The sequence below is a fragment of the Thalassophryne amazonica genome, chromosome 1 (assembly GCF_902500255.1).
Source record: "Thalassophryne amazonica chromosome 1, fThaAma1.1, whole genome shotgun sequence".
In the NCBI taxonomy this organism is placed as follows: Eukaryota; Metazoa; Chordata; class Actinopteri; order Batrachoidiformes; family Batrachoididae; genus Thalassophryne; species Thalassophryne amazonica.
In genome coordinates, this window is record NC_047103.1 from 5,062,559 (window position 1) to 5,088,384 (window position 25,826).

Consider the following 25,826-nt stretch of genomic DNA (forward strand, 5'->3'; position numbering starts at 1 on the left):
GCACTAATAAGCCAACAGAGCGTGAACCAGCTGCTGTCTGTTAGCTTAAACATGTGTATATAAGGCAACCTGAATTAAAGGAGAAATGCTGCTTTTAACTACCTGAACCTCATTTCTGGCATAAAATACGGTCATGGTAGTAAATCTTTTGTGATGAAATACACATGGTTGGATTTGGAGGGCTCTCTGTTGGGACCGTTTACACAGAGACTGCTACCTGCTGCTTTGGACTTGAACTAACAGTCTTTTTCAAGACTTTTTTACTTTTTAATTTTTTTTTTACTTTTTACTGTGCTCCAACGCCTAAGGAAGACCTCTAACGGTCGAAACATCGCGACGGAGCACTTTTATCAGCTAACTTTCATTAGCGTTGGCAGGCTAACTAGCTTGCTAACGCTTTCGTTTTATTTTTTTTATTTTTATTTTATTTTAGCACCGTTGTCGTGCGTTGCCTGTGCTGCTTCATGGCCTGTTTGGTGCCTTGATTGGGGCACTCCTTCTGCTGAATCACCTCTGGATTATTTGCACATTATTCACTTTGTGTGTTTTTGGGAATCCGCTAGCTTAGCGTAGCTACTAGCTCTTAGCCGATTTAGCATGGCGGCTTCTCCTGTCTCTCCCGCACTTTTCTGCTCTGGGTGTGAAATGTTTAGTTATTCCTCGGCCTCCTTTAGCAGTAACGGTACTTGTAATAAGTGCAGCTTATTCGTAGCTTTGGAGGCCAGGCTGGGCGAAGTGGAGGCTCGGCTCCGCACCGTGGAAAATTCTACAGCTAGCCAGGCCCCTGTAGTCGGTGCGGACCAAGGTAGCTTAGCCGCCGTTAGTTCCCCCCTGGCAGATCCCGTGCAGTCGGGAAAGCAGGCTGACTGGGTGACTGTGAGGAGGAAGCGTAGCCCTAAACAGAAGCCCCGTGTACACCGTCAACCCGTTCACATCTCTAACCGTTTTTCCCCACTCGACGACACACCCGCCGAGGATCAAACTCTGGTTATTGGCGACTCTGTTTTGAGAAATGTGAAGTTAGCGACACCAGCAACCATTGTCAATTGTCTTCCGGGGGCCAGAGCAGGCGACATCGAAGGACATTTGAAATTGCTGGCTAAGGCTAAGCGTAAATTTGGTAAGATTGTAATTCACGTCGGCAGTAATGACACTCGGTTACGCCAATCGGAGGTCACTAAAATTAACATTAAATCGGTGTGTAACTTTGCAAAAACAATGTCGGTGTTATGTGTCGGACGCAGCTCGGAGAACCGACCAGCGTTTGAAGGACCCAGTATGAAATAAGCAGAGCACGGTACAAAGGCTAACTGAATTTAATACATAACAGTGAAAATGTAAGAACAGAAAGGTGCGGTCTGGCGTGGTGCGCTCCCAGCAGCGCTAACGGTCCGGAGCCAGAAGCTGTTTCGGACCCAAGGACCCCGCCGACACCCCCCAGGTGGCCGCAACAACCGAGTCTGTGAAAGAAGGAACCATTATGTGAGTCCACACTCTACACACAGAACACTTAAATGTGTACAAACAGCAAACACTTCCTGGCTTGATTGCTGATCAGCTTCCAACCTGCGGGCATGGAACATCCAGTTCACAAAACTCCACCGCAGTGGAAGCTGATACATGACTAACAAACAGCTCAATACAATAAGGTGTGAGGGACACCACATTTACTGACTGTATAACTGTTAGTCACAAAATCTAACGTACCTCAGGAAGTGTGCTGACGAGCGTGAGACCTCACCCCCTCCTCTTTCACAGACTGTGCATCAAACCTGGACGTTTCTCAGCATCCGCTGCTGATGAGATGGCTCCCGAGACGACGATCTCACCCGTCTGGTCACAAGGTCGAGTCTCTGGCAAATACACACTGTGCACTCCAGTCTTAAATGCCAACATGCTCCAATCCATCCAGATGCACCTCAGCTGTGAGTCCTGACGAGTTGCAGGTGATCAGGGTGAGGTCCTGACAGCCTCAGCAACACAGCCACTCAGTCCCAAATGCACGCCACCTGGGAGGAAAACAAAAAGACAAACAAACCGGCAGCCAGGCCCCCCCAGCCATATAACAGTCGGACTCTGTTGTTTTCTCTGGGCCCCTCCCCAATCAGACCGGGAGTGACATGTTTAGCCGCATGTTCTCCTTGAATTGCTGGCTGTCTGAGTGGTGTCCAAAAAATGAGGTGGGCTTCATTGATAATTGGCAAAGCTTCTGGGGAAAACCTGGTCTTGTTAGGAGAGACGGCATCCATCCCACTTTAGAGGGAGCAGCTCTCATTTCTAGAAATCTGGCCAATTTTTTGGGATCCTCCAAACTGTGACTGTCCAGCGTTGGGACCAGGAGGCAGAGCTGTGGTCTTATACACCTCTCTGCAGCTTCTCTCCCCCTGCCATCCCCTTATTACCCCATCCCCGTAGAGACGGTGCCTGCTCCCAGACCACCAATAACTAGCAAAAATCTATTTAAGCATAAAAATTCAAAAAGAAAAAATAATATAGCACCTTCAATTGCACCACAGACTAAAACAGTTAAATGTGGTCTATTAAACATTAGGTCTCTTTCTTCTAAGTCCCTGTTGGTAAATGATATAATAATTGATCAACGTATTGATTTATTCTGCCTAACAGAAACTTGGTTACAGCAGGATGAATATGTTAGTTTAAATGAGTCAACACCCCCGAGTCACACTAACTGTCAGAATGCTCGTAGCACGGGCCGGGGCGGAGGATTAGCAGCAATCTTCCATTCCAGCTTATTAATTAATCAAAAACCCAGACAGAGCTTTAATTCATTTGAAAGCTTGTCTCTTAGTCTTGTCCATCCAAATTGGAAGTCCCAAAAACCAGTTTTATTTGTTATTATCTATCGTCCACCTGGTCGTTACTGTGAGTTTCTCTGTGAATTTTCAGACCTTTTGTCTGACTTAGTGCTTAGCTCAGATAAGATAATTATAGTGGGCGATTTTAACATCCACACAGATGCTGAGAATGACAGCCTCAACACTGCATTTAATCTATTATTAGACTCTATTGGCTTTGCTCAAAAAGTAAATGAGTCCACCCACCACTTTAATCATATTTTAGATCTTGTTCTGACTTATGGTATGGAAATAGAAGACTTAACAGTATTCCCTGAAAACTCCCTTTTGTCTGATCATTTCTTAATAACATTTACATTTACTCTGATGGACTACCCTGCAGTGGGGAATAAGTTTCATTACACTAGAAGTCTTTCAGAAAGCGCTGTAACTAGGTTTAAGGATATGATTCCTTCTTTATGTTCTCTAATGTCATATACCAACACAGAGCAGAGTAGCTACCTAAACTCTGTAAGGGAGCTAGAGTATCTCGTCAATAGTTTTACATCCTCATTGAAGACAACTTTGGATGCTGTAGCTCCTCTGAAAAAGAGAGCTTTAAATCAGAAGTGTCTGACTCCGTGGTATAACTCACAAACTCGTAGCTTAAAGCAGATAACCCGTAAGTTGGAGAGGAAATGGCGTCTCACTAATTTAGAAGATCTTCACTTAGCCTGGAAAAAGAGTTTGTTGCTCTATAAGAAAGCCCTCCGTGAAGCTAGGACATCTTTTTACTCATCACTAATTGAAGAAAATAAGAACAACCCCAGGTTTCTTTTCAGCACTGTAGCCAGGCTGACAAAGAGTCAGAGCTCTATTGAGCTGAGTATTCCATTAACTTTAACTAGTGATGACTTCATGACTTTCTTTGCTAACAAAATTTTGACTATTAGAGAAAAAATTACTCATAACCATCCCAAAGATGTATCGTTATCTTTGGCTGCTTTCAGTGATGCCGGTATTTGGTTAGACTCTTTCTCTCCGATTGTTCTGTCTGAGTTATTCTCATTAGTTACTTCATCCAAACCATCAACATGTTTATTAGACCCCATTCCTGCCAGGCTGCTCAAGGAAGTCCTACCATTATTTAATGCTTCGATCTTAAATATGATCAATCTGTCTTTGTTAGTTGGTTATGTACCACAGGCCTTTAAGGTGGCAGTAATTAAACCATTACTTAAAAAGCCATCACTTGACCCAGCTATCTTAGCTAATTATAGGCCAATCTCCAACCTTCCTTTTCTCTCAAAGATTCTTGAGAGGGTAGTTGTAAAACAGCTAACTGATCACCTGCAGAGGAATGGTCTATTTGAAGAGTTTCAGTCAGGTTTTAGAATTCATCATAGTACAGAAACAGCATTAGTGAAGGTTACAAATGATCTTCTTATGGCTTCGGACAGTGGACTTATCTCTGTGCTTGTTCTGTTGGACCTCAGTGCTGCTTTTGATACTGTTGACCATAAAATTTTATTACAGAGATTAGAGCATGTCATAGGTATTAAAGGCACTGCGCTGCGGTGGTTTGAATCATATTTATCTAATAGATTACAGTTTGTTCATGTAAATGGGGAATCTTCTTCACAGACTAAAGTTAATTATGGAGTTCCACAAGGTTCTGTGCTAGGACCAATTTTATTCACTTTATACATGCTTCCCTTGGGCAGTATTATTAGACGGTATTGCTTAAATTTTCATTGTTACGCAGATGATACCCAGCTTTATCTATCCATGAAGCCAGAGGATACACACCAATTAGCTAAACTGCAGGATTGTCTTACAGACATAAAGACATGGATGACCTCTAATTTCCTGCTTTTAAACTCAGATAAAACTGAAGTTATTGTACTTGGCCCCACAAATCTTAGAAGCATGGTGTCTAACCAGATCGTTACTCTGGATGGCATTTCCCTGATCTCTAGTAATACTGTGAGAAATCTTGGAGTTATTTTTGATCAGGATATGTCATTCAAAGCGCATATTAAACAAATATGTAGGACTGCCTTTTTGCATTTACGCAATATCTCTAAAATCAGAAAGGTCTTGTCTCAGAGTGATGCTGAAAAACTAATTCATGCATTTATTTCCTCTAGGCTGGACTATTGTAATTCATTATTATCAGGTTGTCCTAAAAGTTCCCTAAAAAGCCTTCAGTTGGTTCAGAATGCTGCAGCTAGAGTACTGACGGGGACTAGCAGGAGAGAGCATATCTCACCCGTGTTGGCCTCTCTTCATTGGCTTCCTGTTAATTCTAGAATAGAATTTAAAATTCTTCTTCTTACTTATAAGGTTTTGAATAATCAGGTCCCATCTTATCTTAGGGACCTCGTAGTACCATATTACCCCATTAGAGCGCTTCGCTCTCAGACTGCGGGCTTACTTGTAGTTCCTAGGGTTTGTAAGAGTAGAATGGGAGGCAGAGCCTTCAGCTTTCAGGCTCCTCTCCTGTGGAACCAGCTCCCAATTCAGATCAGGGAGACAGATACCCTCTCTACTTTTAAGATTAGGCTTAAAACTTTCCTTTTCGCTAAGGCTTATAGTTAGGGCTGGATCGGGTGACCCTGGACCATCCCTTGGTTATGTTGCTTTAGACGTAGACTGTGGGGGGGTTCCCATGATGCACTGTTTCTTTCTTTTTTTGCTCCGTATGCATCACTCTGCATTTAATCATTAGTGATCGATCTCTGCCCCCCTTCTCGGCATGTCTTTTTCCTGGTTCTTTCCCTCAGCCCCAACCAGTCTCAGCAGAAGACTGCCCCTCCCTGAGCCTGGTTCTGCTGGAGGTTTCTTCCTGTTAAAAGGGAGTTTTTCCTTCCCACTGTGGCCAAGTGCTTGCTCATAGGGGGTCGTTTTGACCGTTGGGGTTTTTCATGGTTATTGTATGGCCTTGCCTTGCAATATGGAGCACCTTGGGGCAACTGTTTGTTGTGATTTGGCGCTATATAAGAAAAAAGTTGATTGATTGATTGATTTGCTCAACAATATAAGTTTGGTGTGATTAGAATTCCATAGTTCAAACAACGTGTTCAGTTCAAATCTGGAGTAAACTTTTTTTGGTACGCAGCTCCAACTACTGGACAGGAGGAACCTAGCAGTCAATGTGACTCACTGATTTGAAAATGCAGCTCTTTCAACCAGACATGTGGTGCTGTGACATGTCAATCATCTGTGTCCAATCAGATTTCAGGAGAGTCCAGTGAAACCCCGGCGTCCGCTCTAGCTCCACCCATGCCAGGAAGTGTTTGACATTTGAACATTTCCTGTTTTACTGTGACTGATAAATTGGCACTTCCTGTTTGAGTGTGAGCTTGCCACTGAGTTCCCACGAGATTCCATGGGATCTCGTCTGTCAATCCAGAAAGTGTTTGAAATTTGAACATTTCCTGTTTTACTGTGGATTTGAACCCTAGGACCAGTAGACCCTATGCCTAATGGACAATATGACTTGTGGACCCTAGGACCAGTGGACCCTATGCCTAATGGACCCTACAACTTGTGGACCCTAGGACTAATGGACCCTACGACTTGTGGACCCTAGGACCAGTGGACCCTAGGACTAATGGACCCTACGACTTGTGGACCCTAGGACCAGTGGACCCTATGCCTAAGGGACAATACGACTTGTGGATCCTAGGACCAGTGGACCCTATGCCTAATGGACCCTACGGCTTGTGGACCCTAGGACCTGTGGACCCTAGGACTAATGGACCCTACGACTTGTGGACCCTAGGACCAGTGGACCCTATGCCTAATGGACCCTATGACTTGTGGACCCTAGGACCAGTGGACCCTAGGACTAATGGACCCTACGACTTGTGGACCATAGGACCAGCGGACCCTATGCCTAATGGACCCTACGTCTTGTGGACCCTAGGACCAGTGGACCCTAGGACTAATGGACCCTATGATTTGTGGACCATAGGACCAGCGGACCCTATGCCTAATGGACCCTACGTCTTGTGGACCCTAGGACCAGTGGACCCTAGGACCAGTGGACCCTATGCCTAATGGACCCTATGACTTGTGGACCCTAGGACCAGTGGACCCTAGGACTAATGGACCCTACGACTTGTGGACCATAGGACCAGCGGACCCTATGCCTAATGGACTCTACGACTTGTGGACCCTAGGACCAGTGGACCCTAGGACTAATGGACCCTACAACTTGTGGACCCTAGAACCAGTGGACTGTAGGACCAGTGGACCCTCCCGCTATGTTAGCATTTTTGCTGCTGACTTTAGTAAGTTAGCTGGACAATAATTCAAAAATGGCTTGAAGAAAATGTATTTGTAGTATACAGTCTTGTTTTACAACAAGCAATATGTGTTTTTGGAATGTTTCTGCTCAGGTACAGTACGGTATTTAAAAAGTGGGCTAATGCAACATGGCTAGTTAGCGCGGACACGCTTCTCTTCTGTTAGCAGTGTTAAGGTTATTTGTAGTGGGTCGTCGGTGCAAATTCGCAGCCTACAAATCAGTCAAGCTGAAACTGACTAAATATGACTAAACAGAGACACATGAAACAGAAAGAAATGAGGACAGGAGGAGGACAGAATTAGAGTGAAAAGAAGATAAAGAGGACGAGAAGGCGGACAGTTGAAGAAAGCATCTGTTGTGAAATCATGAACTCAGATGCTGAGATTTGTTAATGGAGAAAAAGAAAAGTGCTGCTGCTTCATCCTTCAGTCGTTGGCAACTTAAGAGTTGTCAGAGTACAGTTGCCAAGCAACAGGTCGCTCAGCAGTAGTCTGTTTGGCTAGTCTGCGCGGCAACAGTTGGCAGTGGCAACCCTTCCATTAGCATCTGGAAATAGCTTCACGCTGCAAAAAGTGTCACAGAGAAGCTCGACTGCACTCGTTGATGTTCCACACAAAGTGCTCGAATTTCATATTTTCTTCAAACCAGAATTTTTTTAAATAAATGAATAACTAAATTTTATTTATTCTTATATTTTGGTATGCAGGCATAATATCACATTTTAAAACCATGATTTGATACTTTATCAATTCCATTTGATACTTTGAATAAAGTTCTTCTTGTGATCAATACATGTACTGAACCCAAATGCAAGTAAAAAGTACAAGTACGGTTCTTGCAGATCAAAACAGTTAATTCACGAGATGACTAGATGACTTGATGATCAGTATAACATAAGGTGACTGAAGAATGGGGGGGGGGTGAAGAGCCCCGACGGGGGCGCTGTAATGACATCAGACAAAGACTGACTGAAAACCAAGAAACAGCGAGACAACAGGAGACAGGTGACAAAGTAAATGGACTGTATTTACGAGGTCTGTTAGAAAAGTATCCGCTCCGAGTGTCCTTAAAGCCGTCCTTAAAGCTGTAGTAACAGTCCTTATTCTCTGTGAAGCCCGTATAATTTCACCGAAAGCCAGATAAATTTTTCTAATGGTTTCCAGCTGCCAGTCTCTAACACTTTCTGAAAAAATTCTGATGGAAAAAAAGCCCAAATCATTCCGCCATTTCCTGATAATGAAAATCCGCCGAGTGGGTGGACCACTCCTCACTCAAAGCCTGCTCACAGGCGAATGACGCAACCGACAGGCGTGGAAAAACTCACTCATGCGCACGAGGGTTCAAGCTTGTCTGACGCAATCACACGTGATTCAAATCCATATGGTTTTTGAAAAAAATAATAAGGTCGGATACTTTTCTAATAGACCTTTCCATCTGAATCAGAAGCTCAAAGCCCTTTACAATGATGCCTCACATCCACCAGTTCACACGGACACACTGTTACACCGATGTCAAGGTGCTTCCATGCAAGGTGCTCATTACACACCGGGAACAACTAGGTGATTAAGGACCCTGCCCAAGGGCACTTAGTTCTGGTCTGGCCAGGGTTTGAACCGAGGATCTTCTGGTCTCAATCCCAACACTTAACTGCTAGACCATCAGCTCCCCACAGCGCATGCTCGCAAACACACAAGGAAAAAACACGGTACAAACTAAACACAGCATGTTACACAAGGGAAGGACGCGAACCCCCTCACTTCCACCCTGCGGGCTATGTTCTGGACTCCTTGGAGACATGGCGTGTCGCATGCTTTGCGCCATTCTCTGTGGAAGACGTCAAGGATTTATTTATATTTGGTTTTATCGTAGGAGGGCTGGTACTTATTGGTTTATGTGCTGCCCTGACCTACCAGAGAATTTGCAAGACGGCTGCCACCAGAACTACGACCCCTCAACTGTCCAAGATTCTCAGAGTGCATTAACCCTTGAACTCAGACGCAAATTGGATAACATCTCGGCGCAAATGCACGCCTTGCAAAGGAAGATGTCGGAGACCAGGGAATATTCATAATTGGATTTGGTTGTTCATGTGAAGCTGTTAAAGGTGTTTTTCACTGCTCAGCCATAAACATGGCAGACTTATCAGCCTCTGAAGGACAAAATGTCCCGTTATTTTCCTCCAGAAGAATTTCCACAGCCTTGGTGAACTATTCGGCTGCCTTCTTTCTTATCTTCTGCAACTCCAGCACACACAGACAGAAACTGACTCATTTGCCACTCACACATGGACAGAGACTGAAAGCATGCTCCCAACCCCCTCCATCCCCTCCTGTCCCCATCACACACCCCATCCCAGCCCCTGCTCACGCCACTCCCTTCCCCCTCTGGGTCGCCGCGCAGTTTTAGCTGCTGTAGCTCCCCGTTGCCCCCAAGCTGGCGACGGCGCAACCACATGTTGCTGCAGCCCCCCCACACTTACATCGCCTCAATTCGGATGACGGACTGCTTCAAGTTTAGTGAACATAAACAATGTCAAATGTATATGTGTTGTCTTTAATTCTGATGTGTGCCATTATTACGGTAAACAAGTAATAATTGTGGATTAATTGCTGTATCTTGTCTGTGGCAATTGGAGTGTAAATGTCTGTAAATGTCTCATTGTTGTTGCACTCGTGTAATGACAATGACAATAAATCTCATCCATCTATCCATCTATCCATCCATCCATCTCACCTCCATTTCACCTCCATCTCAACTCCATTCCACCTCCATCTCATCCCCATTTCACCTCCATCTCACTTCCATTTCACCTCCATCTCAACTCCATTTCACCTCCATCTCACCTCCATCTCAACTCCATCTCACCCACATCTCACCCCCATCTCACCTCCATTTCACCTCCATTTCACCTCCAACTCACCTCCATTTCACCTCCATCTCACCTCCATATCACGTCCATTTCACCTCCATCTCAACTCCATTTCACCTCCATCTCAGCTCCATCTCACCTCCATCTCAACTCCATTTCAGCTCCATCTCACTTCCATTTCACCTCCATCTCACCTCCATTTCACCTCCAGTTCACCTCCATCTGACCTCCATGTCACCTCCATCTCACCTCCATTTCACCTCCATGTCACCTCCATCTCACCTCCATTTCATCTCCATCTGACCTCCATGTCACCTCATCTCACATCCATCTCACCTCCATTTCACCTCCATCTGACCTCCATTCCATCTCCATCTCACCTCCATTTCATCTCCATCTGACCTCCATGTCACCTCCATTTCATCTCCATCTGACCTCCATGTCACCTCATCTCACCTCCATCTGACCTCTATTTCATCTCCATCTCACCTCCATTTCATCTCCATCTGACCTCCATGTCGCCTCCATCTCACCTCCATCTCACCTCCATGTCACCTCCATGTCACTTCCATTTCATCTCCATCTCACTAGTTTAGGGTTCATTGTCATGCAGAAGGACACAGACCAGGACTCGTCTGGTCTTATGTTACGGCTGTTTCCAGAATAGTTTGTGGTCTGGGGGATGGGGGGTTTACAGTGAAGGGACTGTGTCCAGAGGCTCTTTGGTTTGATTCCCTGACAGCCTGAACCCATAAGACAGTGCTCCGTCACTCTGACTGAAAAGGCTGTTGACAGACCAAAGAAGAAAACGTTGCTCAACAGCTGACCTTTAAAAAAAGACTCAGTGTCTGTCCTGAGGATCACCTGTAAAGTTCTTACTGTCTGACTTGTACTTGGTGAAGAGACGTAAAATAACATTCACTCAACAGTTTGAGGAGCTAAGTGAAAAATCGGAGCGTCTGGGTTTGTGATGGTCCTGGATCCAGATGATGATCCAGGCTTTCAGTGACTTCATGGACCCGGTCAGCAGAAGTGTCTCTGTTTGTGGTGAAAGTCTTGAACTTGTAGAGACATTCAGTGATCTCAGCAGGGACGTTCACGTCTCTGAGTCCTCAGCCTCTGAGATCCAGAGACACTGTGAAGAGCTTATGGAGTCAGGACGTCAAAGGTGTTTGGTGATGCTGATACCTTTGCAGGAGAATGAAGGTCCACGTTTTTGGGGTCTTGGTGCTTCCTGTCTGTCTCAGTTTTGGACTCTAAGCTAAGGTGACGACTGCAGGTCTCTGGAGGATCCTTGGATCCCGCTGGAACCACTTTATATCCAATGGATGGTTCCAGAGGACTTCACCTGTCTGTGACAGATAGATGGTTAGTATATGGACATGGGGATGGGTGGGTTGTCTGCCCGGGTGGTTGCCATCCAGGACCCCAGGCTGCTGTGTGGTGTGGAGGATGCGACCATGCATGGCACACACACACACACACCCCCCCCCCCCCCATGCTCCCTGACCTGACCTTAAATAACTGTGTGTGGAAATGAAGTATTCTGTTTTAACACAAAATGTGTGAAAATGGGTAAAATGAACTTTGAATGTTTTAAAGTCCAGATGTATGTAAACCTATGGCTTCACCATCATCCACAATATGAAGACATGAATCAGTTTGAAATCCAACTACATCCCATAAGATGGAAATGTTTGAGAATATTTTGCATCCACCAGTGAAGTTGGAGGTCATGTTTTCACCTCTGTGTGTCTGTCTGTCTGTCTGTCTGTCTGTTTGTGATCAGCCTGTAACCTGTAGTTTTTCACATATCAGTATGAAATTTTCAAGGTCAAACAGCAAAGTCAGGAAAAATCTGGGAAAATGGGAAAAATCTCTATATAAGTTTCAAAATTCATAACTGTCAAAAAAAAGATCAGATTTCTTTTATATCTGACAGCGTTCTGTAGGATGGTATCCTTTATCGACTGACAAAGTTTGATCCGGATCTGATCCAGATTACAGATTTTGTATCCATTTAAATTTAACATTGAAAACCCCATTGAATGTATATTTTACATTATATCTTAATCAAACGTGCCCCGATCACTCTCATGTTTGATAGTGAGGTGCAGACTGACACTCACTATCACCTGACAGTTTGATCCGGATCTGATCTGGATTGTGGATTTTGTGGACATTTGAATTTAACATTAAAAAGCCCATTTGATGTACATTTTGCATTATATCTCAAAAAAAAAGTGCCTCAGTCACTCTCATATGTGACAGTGAGGTTCAAACTGACACTCTCAATGAGTAGAGTAACTTTGATCCACATGTGATCCGTTTTTCAGATATTAACGTTGAAAAAAAAAGTAAAAATTTCTGGAATTGGAAGTAATGTAATTATCTAAATTTTATTGTTTGTACCGGCGTCGGTAAGTGTGATTTGTTGGAGGCGTGTCTGTGACTCGGTCCACAGGTACCCACGTCCCGTGGCTGCTGTGTGGGTTAAAAACAGGAGCTCAGCCCGCCGTCTTTTACAGCGTGCCCCCTGTCGCTCACATCTGACAAATCATAATAATAACACTCGGTAACCCGTGGCGACGAGTTGATTTCAGGTCCGAGTGATGGACAGCAGCTGCCCACTCAGACTTTCTCTCAGCTGATTCTGCACATCTGCTTTCTGGCTTTTCTTCCTCGTCTTCTTTTTATTTGTCCTTTTTTCTGCTGTCTCACTGTTTTGTCCTTAAAAGGTTCTTTTACTGTTTTTTTTTTTTTTTGTGGCGTTTCCATGGCACTCTGACTTTCTCCGTCTTAATTTGCTGCTCAAACCTTTTGGTTCACATGTTCACTCGAGTACCGGAAACATGCAGGACATCCGTCTGCTGACGCAGATGCTGAGAAAATAAAACTGGGTGAACACTTAACACGCTGGGCAGGCGCGCACACATGCGGCGATATAAATGGAAATCCAAGGGTTTTGCCCTTTTTTTTAGATTATTTGTGGGATAAAATGTGCCTAAAAGTCATTGACGCGTCTGAGAACTAAAGACACAGTGAAATCCTAAATCAGGGTGGGCAACATGTTCCAGAAAGAGCCAAGAGGGTGCAGGTTTTCTTTGCAGCCACTGACTCCACCAGGCGATTTCACTGATTAACTGATTCCATCTGCTCAAAGTGACATTAATCATTCTGAGCCCTTTACAACGATGCCTCACATTCACCAATTCACACAGACACACTCGTACACCAATGTCAAGGTGCTCACTACACACCGGGAGCAACTAGGTGATTAAGGACCTCACATTCACACACTGATGTCAGGCACTCAAAACACCCCCTGGAGCAACTCTGGGATTAAGGAGCTTGCCCAAGGGCCCTGACTGATTTTTGCAATCTAACAGGGGTTGGAACCGATGATCCTCTGGTCACAAGCCCCACTGCTTTAACCACTTGACCATCATGTCCACCATCAGTGCATTTCAGTATATTTTTGCTATTTGAGCAACAGTGAAGCACCAAAGATGTGAGGAGACCTAAATGGGGACCCTCCTAAAGCAGCTCCAGCTGAGTACCTTATATTTTGCTTTACAGGATGAACTCATGTCGGAAAGAGGTTTTGTTCCATAATACGTATTAGCCAAGTTAACCTAAGGTCGTCTTTTTAAAGTTTCTGACAGTATAAATACTCTGAGCTGTGTACTACTGCTGGACAGACTTTGTACTAAGAAATGTTCCATGCTACAAATCAAATTTCTGGACCAGATCAGTTGAGGCTCTGGTTAAGGACATGCAGCAAAGGTCGTGTCAGGGTTAAATCAGGGGTCCCTGTTGAATGTACTCACCATATCTCAAGAACTAGATGAGCTCTTCAAACATGGTTTTTCTGCAAAGTCCACTGCTGTCTGGGGTCTGACGAACGTCTCAGACCCTTGATGTCAGTGAGGCCACATGATGATGTCAAGCAAAGTCAAAGTTAATTAGTGATGAAAAAAATCACTTTTACAGTCAGGTTTCTCAAGACGAGTCAGGGGATGGATACCTGAATATTTCCAGTCCTTATATTGAGAACAAATTGCCACCGTCCCAAACGTTTTTGGAATGTGTGGCAGGAATGGATGTAATTCAATTCAGTTTCAGTTCATTTTCATTTATATAGCGCCAAATCACAACAAAGTTGCCTCAAGGTGTTTCACCCAAGTAAGGTCTAACCTTACTAACCCCCAGAGCAAGAACACAGGAGACAATGGTAAGAAAAAAACTCCCTCTGAAGATAATAAGGAAGAAACCTTAAGCAGACCAGACTCAGAGGGGTGGCCCTCTGCTTAGGTCATTCTAACAGTTACAAGGACGTATAGTAACAAATGAAGGTCATCACACAAAACATGAAATGTCGTGGGTTCAATCCAACCAATCCAGTCCACTTTATTTATATAGCACATTTAACAACAAAGACGTTCCAAAGTGCTGCACATAGAATCATGATAGATAAAACCCCATTAGTCAGGAAATAAATTAAAAATAAGAAAATTAACAATAAAAATAAGTAGAATGTGCAAGATAAATAAATAACTAAATACATACATACATACAGCATACAAAAGATAAAACCAATAAAATCTAAAAAAATAAAAATAAAAACAAAACCAATAAAACAGAGGACTACACAACTCACTCAGTGTTAAAAACCAGAGAATACGAGTGGGTCTTCAGACGAGACTTAAAACACTCCACTGTGGGGGCTGTTCGAACATGGAGGGGCAGAGTGTTCCAAAGTCTGGGGCCAGCCACAGAGAAAGCCCTGTTCCCCCTGGTTTTAAGTCTCGTCTTGGGTACCATGAGCTGGAAATGGCCCTCAGGGTTCATGCAGTCTGCAACGTTTTCAGTCTCCATATCGTCACAGCTTTTTCTGGTTTATAAATGTGTGTTTTTATCACCAGTTCTGTCTCAGAGTAAAATCTGAAATAATTTCCGGTTCGGTCAGAATGTGTTCATTGTCACATGGTGCAGCTTCCATCTGTTTGTTTGTTTGTGTATTTTTAAGGCCACGTTTAAAGGCTGGATGGAGATCATGTACGCAGCAGTGGATTCACGCGGGGTAAGTTCAGTTCAGATGCTTTCTCCATGTTGGGTCCATAAACAGCAAAAGAATCACTCTCGCAGTGTAAAAATAAGGCCAGAATATCACAACATCTGTCTGTCCGTCCATTCATCCCTAGCGATCATTTGGCGAGAGGCGGGGCTCACAGCGCCAAATATCACAAAAGTAAAATAAAACAAACTAAACTCTCACATGTGCCATCATTTGCATTATTAGATGCGCACTCAGCGTTAAAATCAGCAACCTGAGCCAGCCAGCTAGCATGTAGCATTAACGCTCGACATAATAGCAAGCTAGCTCACGTTTGTACATTTATTACTGCCAAAATTTAAAAACACCAGTTATCTTAGAAATAACATCACTGGTAACTGAGTCACCAAAATACAACACAATTACTGTATTTTCCAGAGTATAAGTCTTGTTTTTGTTTGCTTTTTTTTTTTTTTTTTTTTTTACTAGTTTGTGAGGTCCTGTGACTTATACTCCAGTGTGACTTATGTGGGTTTTTCTTTTTTTTTTTTAGCAAATACGACTTATACTCTGGAAAATATGTAATCAGGTGTTTAGTGATGACAACAGAGAACAACGTTGTGGAATTGTAAGAACTACTGTAATGATGGTATAGCGCAGTAGAGTTAGCGCAAAGCTAAGAGTTGAGTATTTAATTTGTGTACTCTTGCATGTTGTTTGTTTGTTTACTGTCAGGTTGAGGAGCAGCCAATCCAGGAGATCAATCTCTACATGTATCTCTACTTCGTCATCTTCATCATCTTCGGCTCCTTCTTCACCCTCAACCTCTTCATCGGCGTCATCATCGACAACTTCAACCAGCAGAAACGAAAGATAAATACCACAGGAAACACGCACGCACACACACACACACACAGAGTGATGCAGTAACAACAGTTTAATTATTTCAACTAAAGCAACATTTTGGATTTTGTGGCACAAAATTCCACAGGGACACAATGTTCTGCATCAGTGGTGGGAATAACTAACCAAAAAGTTAGCTTTGATAACCGCTAATCCGCTAACTGAAAAGTTAACTTTTGTAATGCTAAACTGATAAACCGCTAAAAAATTTTGTGGAAGTTACAGCTAACTGCTAACTTTTAGTATTGACTTGGTACACTGTCGGCTGCTGATGAGCCAGTTTCAAGTTTAAGCACCGTCGAGGGTTCTGAGTAAAATCAAAAGCGATCACAAACCCAAAACGAAAAACGAGCCAGAGCTTCTGTCTTTATGGACACTGTACACTGCTCACTGCTGTAAGGCAGTGTCATTTACTTTCCACATACAACAACACAGGCGTGTGGAAGGAGACATGAAAAACAACAGACTTTTCACTTATGGTTTCATTTATAAGCAAAACTAATTCTGAACAGTTTATCGACATTAACGTCAACTCTGTCATTTTTACAAAGTGAAAATATCGCAGTAATGCGCTAGTTCTGAACATTTCAGCATTAATAGATACGTGTGCCGAAAGGCATTATGGGAAATGAGTCTCCTCTCAGTCACTGGTTGGTTTATTTATTTGTAAATACAACACACAAGTTACTGCAACATGTGTGTTGGTTTTTACAAATAAATGTGTATTTATAAATATGTCATTTTTTTCATTTGTAAAAAAAAAAGACATTTGCAAAACTGTAAATTCTGTTTGTGAAGTGTAATTCAGCGCAACGAATGGCGATGATGAACGCTATTCACACTCCCATCCAGTAGATGGCAGTGTTCTATGCATGTTGATGGGGGGTGTGACTGAGAAGAGACTCATTTCCCACAGTGCCTTTTGACGCATGTGTCTGTTAATGCTCAAACCTTCAGAATTACTGCATTACTTTAAAAGATATTTGCAATGTTTTCATTTTGTAAAAACAACAGTGTTGCTGTTATATTGTTGCTAAGCTGTCCGGAATTAGTTTTGTTTCTAAATGAAACCATGAGTGAAAAGTGCTTTGTGTTTCATGTCTCCTGCCACACATCTGTGTCATTGCATGTGGAAAGCAAATGACTTCTTTTCTTTTCTTTTTTGTTTTTGTAGCAGCAGCCAGCAGTTGGCCCACGGTCCGCCCCCTTCTGCTGGGGGAGGGCTGAGCTCACAGCGGTCTGACTGTTGCAAAACACACAACAGACAGGAACTAATATGTAAGATTTTAGAGTATATAAATGTTTTTGACTGTTAAGCTTTACTCACTATGCCAGCGGACTGAAAGTTAGTGGAACTAAATTTAGTGGAAGCTAATTGGTCCGCTGATTGTTTTCAAAGTTCGCTGAAAAGCTAATTGACTAACAAAAAAGTTAGCTTCACTAATTAGTGATTAGCGGAACTGTGCCCATCACTGTTCTGCATCATGTCTTTGACATAATAATTGTCTCATTTCTTACTGTAAAGAAGATAGTTATTTAATTTAGCTGTTACCCACGTTGTCCATCAGGGGTCAGTGTTGTGCAGTGACTCAGTTGGTCTTGTTCAATGGGAAGCGGTCACAGGCAGCTGCTTACAAACAAACATTTGACAGGTTTGTTTGACTTTTGAATGATTGTGACGTTGTGCCCTTTCAAAGCACTGACACGTCACGTGTCTCATTTAAACTCAACATTAAACACATGGTGGATTTATTTTCTGATTATAGAACTTTGTGTGTCATGTTGTTGCTTTCCAGTCAGAATATTTGTATGAATAAATATGGTCTTTTCAGGATGTGTTTGGTGAGTATATGTGAGAATAACAGTGGGGTGCGGTGGTGTGTGCTGTTTACTTTGGAGGACAGGACATCTTCATGACGGAGGAGCAGAAGAAGTACTACAACGCCATGAAGAAACTCGGCTCCAAGAAACCTCAGAAGCCCATCCCAAGACCTCTGGTAACCCCCCCCCCCCCCCCGGCCCCCCACCCCCCCCCACACTGCTCCTAACACACCACCTATTCTGTTGTATCACCTACAGTAGTGTTCAGAATAATAGTAGTGCTATGTGACTAAAAAGATTAATCCAGGTTTTGAGTATATTTCTTATTGTTACATGGGAAACAAGGTACCAGTAGATTCAGTAGATTCTCACAAATCCAACAAGACCAAGCATTCATGATATGCACACTCTTAAGGCTATGAAATTGGCCTATTAGTAAAAAAAAAGTAGAAAAGGGGGTGTTCACAATAATAGTAGTGTGGCATTCAGTCAGTGAGTTCGTCAATTTTGTGGATTTTTACGCAGGTGCAAAAAATTATAGGTTGTTCATCTACAATGATCTCCAATGCTTTAAAATGGACAAAAAAAAAACAGAGACGTGTGGAAGAAAACGGAAAACAACCATCAAAATGGATAGAAGAATAACCAGAATGGCAAAGGCTCACCCATTGATCAGCTCCAGGATGATCAAAGACAGTCTGGAGTTACCTGTAAGTGCTGTGACAGTTAGAAGACGCCTGTGTGAAGCTAATTTATTTGCAAGAATCCCCCACAAAGTCCCTCTGTTAAATAAAAGACGTGCAGAAGAGGTTACAATTTGCCAAAGAACACATCAACTGGCCTAAAGAGAAATGGAGGAATATTTTGTGGACTGATAAGAGTAAAATAGTTCTTTTTGGGTCCAAGGGCCGCAGACAGTTTGTGAGACGACCCTCAAACTCTGAATTCAAGCCACAGTTCACAGTGAAGACAGTGATGCATGGTGGTGCAAGCATCATGATATGGGCATGTTTCTCCTACTATGGTGTTGGGCCTATATACCACATACCAGGTATCATGGATCAGTTTGGATATGTCAAAATACTTGAAGAGGTCATGTTGCCTTATGCTGAAGAGGACATGCCCTTGAAATGGGTGTTTCAACAAGACAATGACCCCAAGCACACTAGTAAACCAACAAAATCTTGGTTCCAAACCAACAAAATTAATGACTCGCAGATCAAATCAAATCAAATCAGTTTTATTTATATAGCGCCAAATCACAACAAACAGTTGCCCCAAGGCGCTTTATATTGTAAGGCAAGGCCATACAATAATTACGGAAAAACCCCAACGGTCAAAATGACCCCCTGTGAGCAAGCTCTTGGCGACAGTGGGAAGGAAAAACTCCCTTTTAACAGGAAGAAACCTCCAGCAGAACCAGGCTCAGGGAGGGGCAGTCTTCTGCTGGGACTGGTTGGGGCTGAGGGAGAGAACCAGGAAACAGACATGCTGTGGAAGAGAGCAGAGATCAATCACTAATGATTAAATGCAGAGTGGTGCATACAGAGCAAAAAGAGAAAGAAACACTCAGTGCATCACGGGAACCCCCCAGCAGTCTAAGTCTATAGCAGCATAATTAAGGGATGGTTCAGGGTCACCTGATCCAGCCCTAACTATAAGCTTTAGCAAAAAGGAAAGTTTTAAGCCTAATCTTAAAAGTAGAGAGGGTGTCTGTCTCCCTGATCTGAATTGGGAGCTGGTTCCACAGGAGAGGAGCCTGAAAGCTGAAGGCTCTGCCTCCCATTCTACTCTTACAAACCCTAGGAACTACAAGTAAGCCTGCAGTCTGAGAGCGAAGTGCTCTATTGGGGTGATATGGTACTATGAGGTCCCTAAGATAAGATGGGACCTGATTATTCAAAACCATATAAGTAAGAATAATAATTTTAAATTCTATTCTAGAATTAACAGGAAGCCAATGAAGAGAGGCCAATATGGGTGAGATATGCTCTCTCCTTCTAGTCCCTGTCAGTACTCTAGCTGCAGCATTTTGAATTAACTGAAGGCTTTTCAGGGAACTTTTAGGACAACCTGATAATAATGAATTACAATAGTCCAGCCTAGAGGAAATAAATGCATGAATTAGTTTTTCAGCATCACTCTGAGACAAGACCTTTCTAATTTTAGAGATATTGCGCAAATGCAAAAAAGCAGTCCTACATATTTGTTTAATATGCGCATTGAATGACATATCCTGATCAAAAATGACTCCAAGATTTCTCACAGTATTACTAGAGGTCAGGGTAATGCCATCCAGAGTAAGGATCTGGTTAGACACCATGTTTTTAAGATTTGTGGGGCCAAGTACAATAACTTCAGTTTTATCTGAGTTTAAAAGCAGGAAATTAGAGGTCATCCATGTCTTTATGTCTCTAAGACAATCCTGCAGTTTAGCTAATTGGTGTGTGTCCTCTGGCTTCATGGATAGCTAAAGCTGGGTATCATCTGCGTAACAATGAAAATTTAAGCAATGCTGTCTAATAATACTGCCTAAGGGAAACATGTATAAAGTGAATAAAATTGGTCCTAGCACAGAACCTTGTGGAACTCCATAATTAACCTTAGTCTGTGAAGAAGATTCCCCATTTACATGAACAAATTGTAATCTATTAGATAAATATGATTCAAACCACCGCAGCGCAGTGCCTTTAATACCTATGGCATGTTCTAATCTCTGTAATAAAATTTTATGGTCAACAATATCAAAAGCAGCACTGAGGTCTAACAGAACAAGCACAGAGATGAGTCCACTGTCTGAGGCCATAAGAAGATCATTTTTAACCTTCACTAATGCTGTTTCTGTACTATGATGGATTCTAAAACCTGACTGAAACTCTTCAAATAGACCATTCCTCTGCAGATGATCAGTTAGCTGTTTTACAACTACCCTTTCAAGAATTTTTGAGAGAAAAGGAAGGTTGGAGATTGGCCTATAATTAGCTAAGATAGCTGGGTCAAGTGATGGCTTTTTAAGTAATGGTTTAATTACTGCCACCTTAAAAGCCTGTGGTACATAGCCAACTAATAAAGATAGATTGATCATATTTAAGATCGAAGCATTAATTAATGGTAGGGCTTCCTTGAGCAGTCTGGTAGGAATGGGGTCTAATAGACATGTTGATGGTTTGGAGGAAGTAACTAATGAAAATAACTCAGACAGAACAATCAGAGAGAAAGAGTCTAACCAAATACCGGCATCACTGAAAGCAGCCAAAGATAACGATATGTCTTTGGGATGGTTATGAGTAATTTTTTCTCTAATAGTTAGAATTTTATTAGCAAAGAAAGTCATGAAGTCATTACTAGTTAAAGTTAAAGGAATACTCGGCTCAATAGAGCTCTGACTGTTTGTCAGCCTGGCTACAGTGCTGAAAAGAAACCTGGGGTTGTTCTTATTTTCTTCAATTAGTGATGAGTAGTAAGATGTCCTAGCTTTACGGAGGGCTTTTTTATAGAGCAACAGACTCTTTTTCCAGGCTAAGTGAAGATCTTCTAAATTAGTGAGATGCCATTTCCTCTCCAACTTACGGGTTATCTGCTTTAAGCTGCGAGTTTGTGAGTTATACCACAGAGTCAGGCACTTCTGATTTAAGGCTCTCTTTTTCAGAGGAGCTACAGCATCCAAAGTTGTCTTCAATGAGGATGTAAAACTATTGACGAGATACTCTATCTCACTCACAGAGTTTAGGTAGCTACTCTGCACTGTGTTGGTATATGGCGTTAGAGAACATAAAGAAGGAATCATATCCTTAAACCTAGTTACAGTGCTTTCTGAAAGAATTCTAGTGTAATGAAACGTATTCCCCACTGCTGGGTAGTCCATCAGAGTAAATGTAAATGTTATTAAGAAATGATCAGACAGAAGGGAGTTTTCAGGGAATACTGTTAAGTCTTCAATTTCCATACCATAAGTCAGAACAAGATCTAAGATATGATTAAAGTGGTGGGTGGACTCATTTACATTTTGAGCAAAGCCAATTGAGTTTAATAATAGATTAAATGCAGTGTTGAGGCTGTCATTCTCAGCATCTGTGTGGATGTTAAAATGTGAAGAAATCATGAAAAACTGTGGTTATACAACTAAATACTAGTTTAGTGATTCACAGGATTGCTAAAAAAGCAGTTTGAACATAATAGTTTTGAGTTTGTAGCGTCAACAGCAGATGCTACTATTATTGTGAACACCCCCTTTTCTACTTTTTTTTACTAATAGCCCAATTTCATAGCCTTAAGAGTGTGCATATCATGAATGCTTGGTCTTGTTGGATTTGTGAGAATCTACTGAATCTACTGGTACCTTGTTTCCCATGTAACAATAAAAAAATATACTGAAAACCTGGATTAATCTTTTTAGTCACATAGCACTACTATTATTCTGAAAATTACTGTAGGTGATACAACAGGAACATCACAAGACAAAATCCCTTTTTTTTAAACAGTTATTTGTTATATTATGACACATTTCAGAGGCACCAAATACTAGAGCTGAGTGAAAGCGCCCCCTGATGGTTGGTTAAGGTTTGCCAGTTTGTTGTTGGTAAAGGTTCCCAGTCATTCACGTAAAGCTGAGTCTTTAGTTGTCAAGATGTTTTGCCTCTGATGGCAGTCACCATATCCTGCAAGATGTGGATCGGAGGATGCACCGGTTTGAACCCCAGCCTGTGTGACTTCTGCTGCATGTATCTAACCGTTTCCCTGCCAGCTGATATCCTGGTTATTATAACGTGTATTACACCAGTCCTTGTGCACGACAACAGTTGAAACCAAAGTTTCTGAAGCTGTGGGTCGGTGTCAGTGCACATTTGATACGGCGCGCTCAGCATTAGTATCTCAGGTTTGGCAATGTTTGACCCAAATGCACGACGCAGTTCAATCCACAGAATCAGTAAACCTTCAATGATAAAACATCAAATGATAATCATCACTTCGAGGTAAACTGTTTGTAGCAGAAGCAACTCTGGCTGTGGTAGTTAGTACGTAAGATAAGAACGGCCGAGAAGGAATCACACGAGAAAACTGATCCCAAGACAGACAGCAAGTTCACGGAGTTCACAGGAAGCGCTAAACGATTCACATCAATTCATACAATGACGGCACAGGAAGCAAAGCCACGGGGTTAATGTCCCGGCAAAACCAGGAGCAAGTAAAGTGACGGGTGGTGAATAGTGACACGGCGACTCTGAAATGGCCTCTATGACTGAGCGGTTGATTGATTAACAGCTGCTGGGCAGAGCTGTATGTGTAACCGCGACATAGTGACAGACCACAGGATGTGTGCCACAGCGGAAAGAATTCATGTCTGAAACAAAACCGAACACACAGATTCATGAAGACGGTGACCAAATACACTCAGTCCTTCATTCATTCATCCAGCTGCCAATAAGAACACTATGCACCGTCTGGTGTGGTCAGTTATCACGTTACGGGGTAACAGAGGTCACATGTTCCCGTTCTTCGAACGTCTTCCTCCCGACTCTTTGTTCTTTGGCTCCCCGGAGCCCCTCAGCTGGTTCTTTATCAACCTCTAAAACTGAATAAGGATTGTGTTTGTGACTTTGCAGACTTTCTCTCAGGTCTCACTGTGAAATATGATTTTTTTTTTTTTTAATCTCTGGGGATTTCAATATTCATGTCTGCTGTGGTCACTGATTTTTTTTAAACCTTACTGAATCATTGAATTTTGTTCAATGTGTCAAAGACCCGACACATGAGAAAAGGCTGATCTTAGATTTGGTTTTATTGCATGATTTATCTGTGTGTGTAACTGAAATTTGGGGTTCGGCGTGTATCTCCGACCATTTGCCTGTGCTCTTAACTGTTTCAATCTCGTGTTTGGGAACTAAAACCTGTGCCCCTATTCGTTGTTTGCCCTCAATTAATCCTCAAACTGCAGTACAATTATCAGCCCTGTACAATGACTCCATTATTTCTGGTGATGTACTCGGCACTTTGGATGATAGTCGTGTTTTTAATGCTGAAGATTGTTGTTTTTTTTTTGAGTAATGTTGACTCTTTATGTGTAGAGATTCCTTTATACTAAGGCGTTCCAGAGCACTTTCAGAACTGTGGCTTAATGACTCCACGCGCGCTCTCTGGCCTTTCTGCCGGCACGCTGAGAGAAAGTGGAAAAAAGATAAGCTTCATGTTTCTGGAGAAGCTCCTGGTGAAAGCCTGTCTGTCTATCAGAGTGCTGTTAAAGCTACTAAAATGGAATATTTTTCCAATCTTGTCCTTTGTAATAGGCATCAGGCCTCAGGTTCTTTTTAACATTTTTAACTCCGGTGTAAATCCCAGTGATAATTCCTCAGTCCTACTCTCCCTCTCCCTCTGTGAGAGTTTTCGTAAATTTCTTATTGAAAACATTTCCGCTCTTAGGCCACCTGCCTCTTCTTCTGCAGGCCCTAGTTTTCAGATTACAGTTCCACCCTCAGATGCTGTTTTTGATCAGTTTGAGCCTATATCCCTTCCTTCACTGACTAATGTATTTAAGCATGCGTGACCTACGAACTGGACCTTGGATAGCATTAATTCATGTCGCCTTAAAGAGGTATTTAGTACGGGTGGCCCTGCTATTCTTGTATGTATTCATTCTCGCCTCTGCACCGGTTGTGTTCTAGTTGTTCTTAAACATCCCGTGGTGCAGCCTCTTATTAAAAAGAAAAATATGGATTCCTCTGTGCTGTCTAATTTTAGGCCTATCTCTAAACTCCCATTCTTGTCAAAGATGTTTTAGAGAAAGTGGTTTTTATTCAGCTCCAGTCCTTTTTTGTGGCCAATGATGGTTTTAAACCCTGTCATAGTACTGAGACAGCACTGCTGCAAGTTTTTAATGACCTAACGGTAACTGTCGACTCAGGAAACCCTGGGCGGTTAGTCCTTCTTGATCTGACAGCTGCTTTTGACACTGTGGATCATGGGATCCTCCTTGGCCAACTGGAGCAGTGGGTCGGCATTACAGGCTCCGCTCTCTCATGGTCCCAGTCTTACTTGACTAATCAGAGTTCCTCTGTGCAGCTAGGTGAATTCACCTCAGCTTCAGCACCTCTTGCCTCTGGGATTCCCCAGGGTTCTATTCTTGGGCTAGTTCTTTTTCTGTTGCATATGTTACCATTGGGGTCAATTTTTAGGAAATATGATCGTTCTTTTCATTGTTATGCCGACAATGTGCAGATTTATCTGCCACTGACATCTAATTATAATCATTCCATACAGTCATTGCTTGACTGTCTAAATGATGATAAGTCTTGGATGTTTGCAAATGTTTTGAACTTAAATGAAAATAAGATGGAAATTATAATGTTTGGATGTGGTCCATCAGAATTTTCGGTGCCTTTTGGGCTCCTTGAAACCTAACATTTGGTTGTCAATGAAAAATCTTGGTGTAATATTTGATGACAGGCTAAAATTTTATTGTCAAGTTAATTCGGTTGTGAAAAATAGCTTTATCCATTTACGCATTTTATCAAACGTTAAAGGGCCCTTGGCACGTAAGGATTTTGAGACTGTAATCCAGGCGTTTCTCAACATTTGATTGGATTATTGTAACTCCTTGTGTTTTGGCGTTGATCAGGCGCTCCTGCATCGCCTGCAAGCAAAATGCAGCTGTTGTCCTCTCACTGGCAAACGTAAATATGACCATATGTCCCCCGTCTTGGCTTCGCTGGCTTCAGGTTGCTTTGAGAACAGATTTGCTTTTGAAGTTTTTAATGGTTTAGCCCCACAGTATCTAACTGAGCTCTTTTCTTCTTTAACTTTCAGCTGCTCCCATTAGGGGTCGCCACAGCAGATCAGTCATCTCCATTTCACTCTGTCCTCTGTATCTTCCTCTGTCTCTCCAACCACCTGCATCTCCTCCCTCAGCACATCCATAAACCTCCTCTTTGTCCTCCCTCTTCTCCTCCTGCCTGGTGGCTCCATCCTCAGCATCCTTCTCCCTATATACCCTGGGTCCCTCCTTTGCATATGTCCAAACCATCTCAGTCTCACCTCTCTGACTTTGTCTCCAAACCGTTCCACCTGACCTGT

At 42.6% G+C, this 25,826-nt stretch overlaps 1 protein-coding gene across 1 annotated transcript in view; it reads left to right on the forward strand.

Moving 5' to 3' along the window:
• LOC117524748 (sodium channel protein type 4 subunit alpha B-like) overlaps positions 1-25,826 on the forward strand; it is a 295,022-nt gene that overhangs the window by 257,164 nt on the left and 12,032 nt on the right. The window contains exons 27-29 of the mRNA XM_034186600.1: positions 15,009-15,062; positions 15,771-15,908; positions 17,831-17,935. Coding sequence (XP_034042491.1) covers positions 15,009-15,062; positions 15,771-15,908; positions 17,831-17,935 — 297 coding nt within the window. The remainder of the gene's footprint in view (positions 1-15,008; positions 15,063-15,770; positions 15,909-17,830; positions 17,936-25,826) is intronic.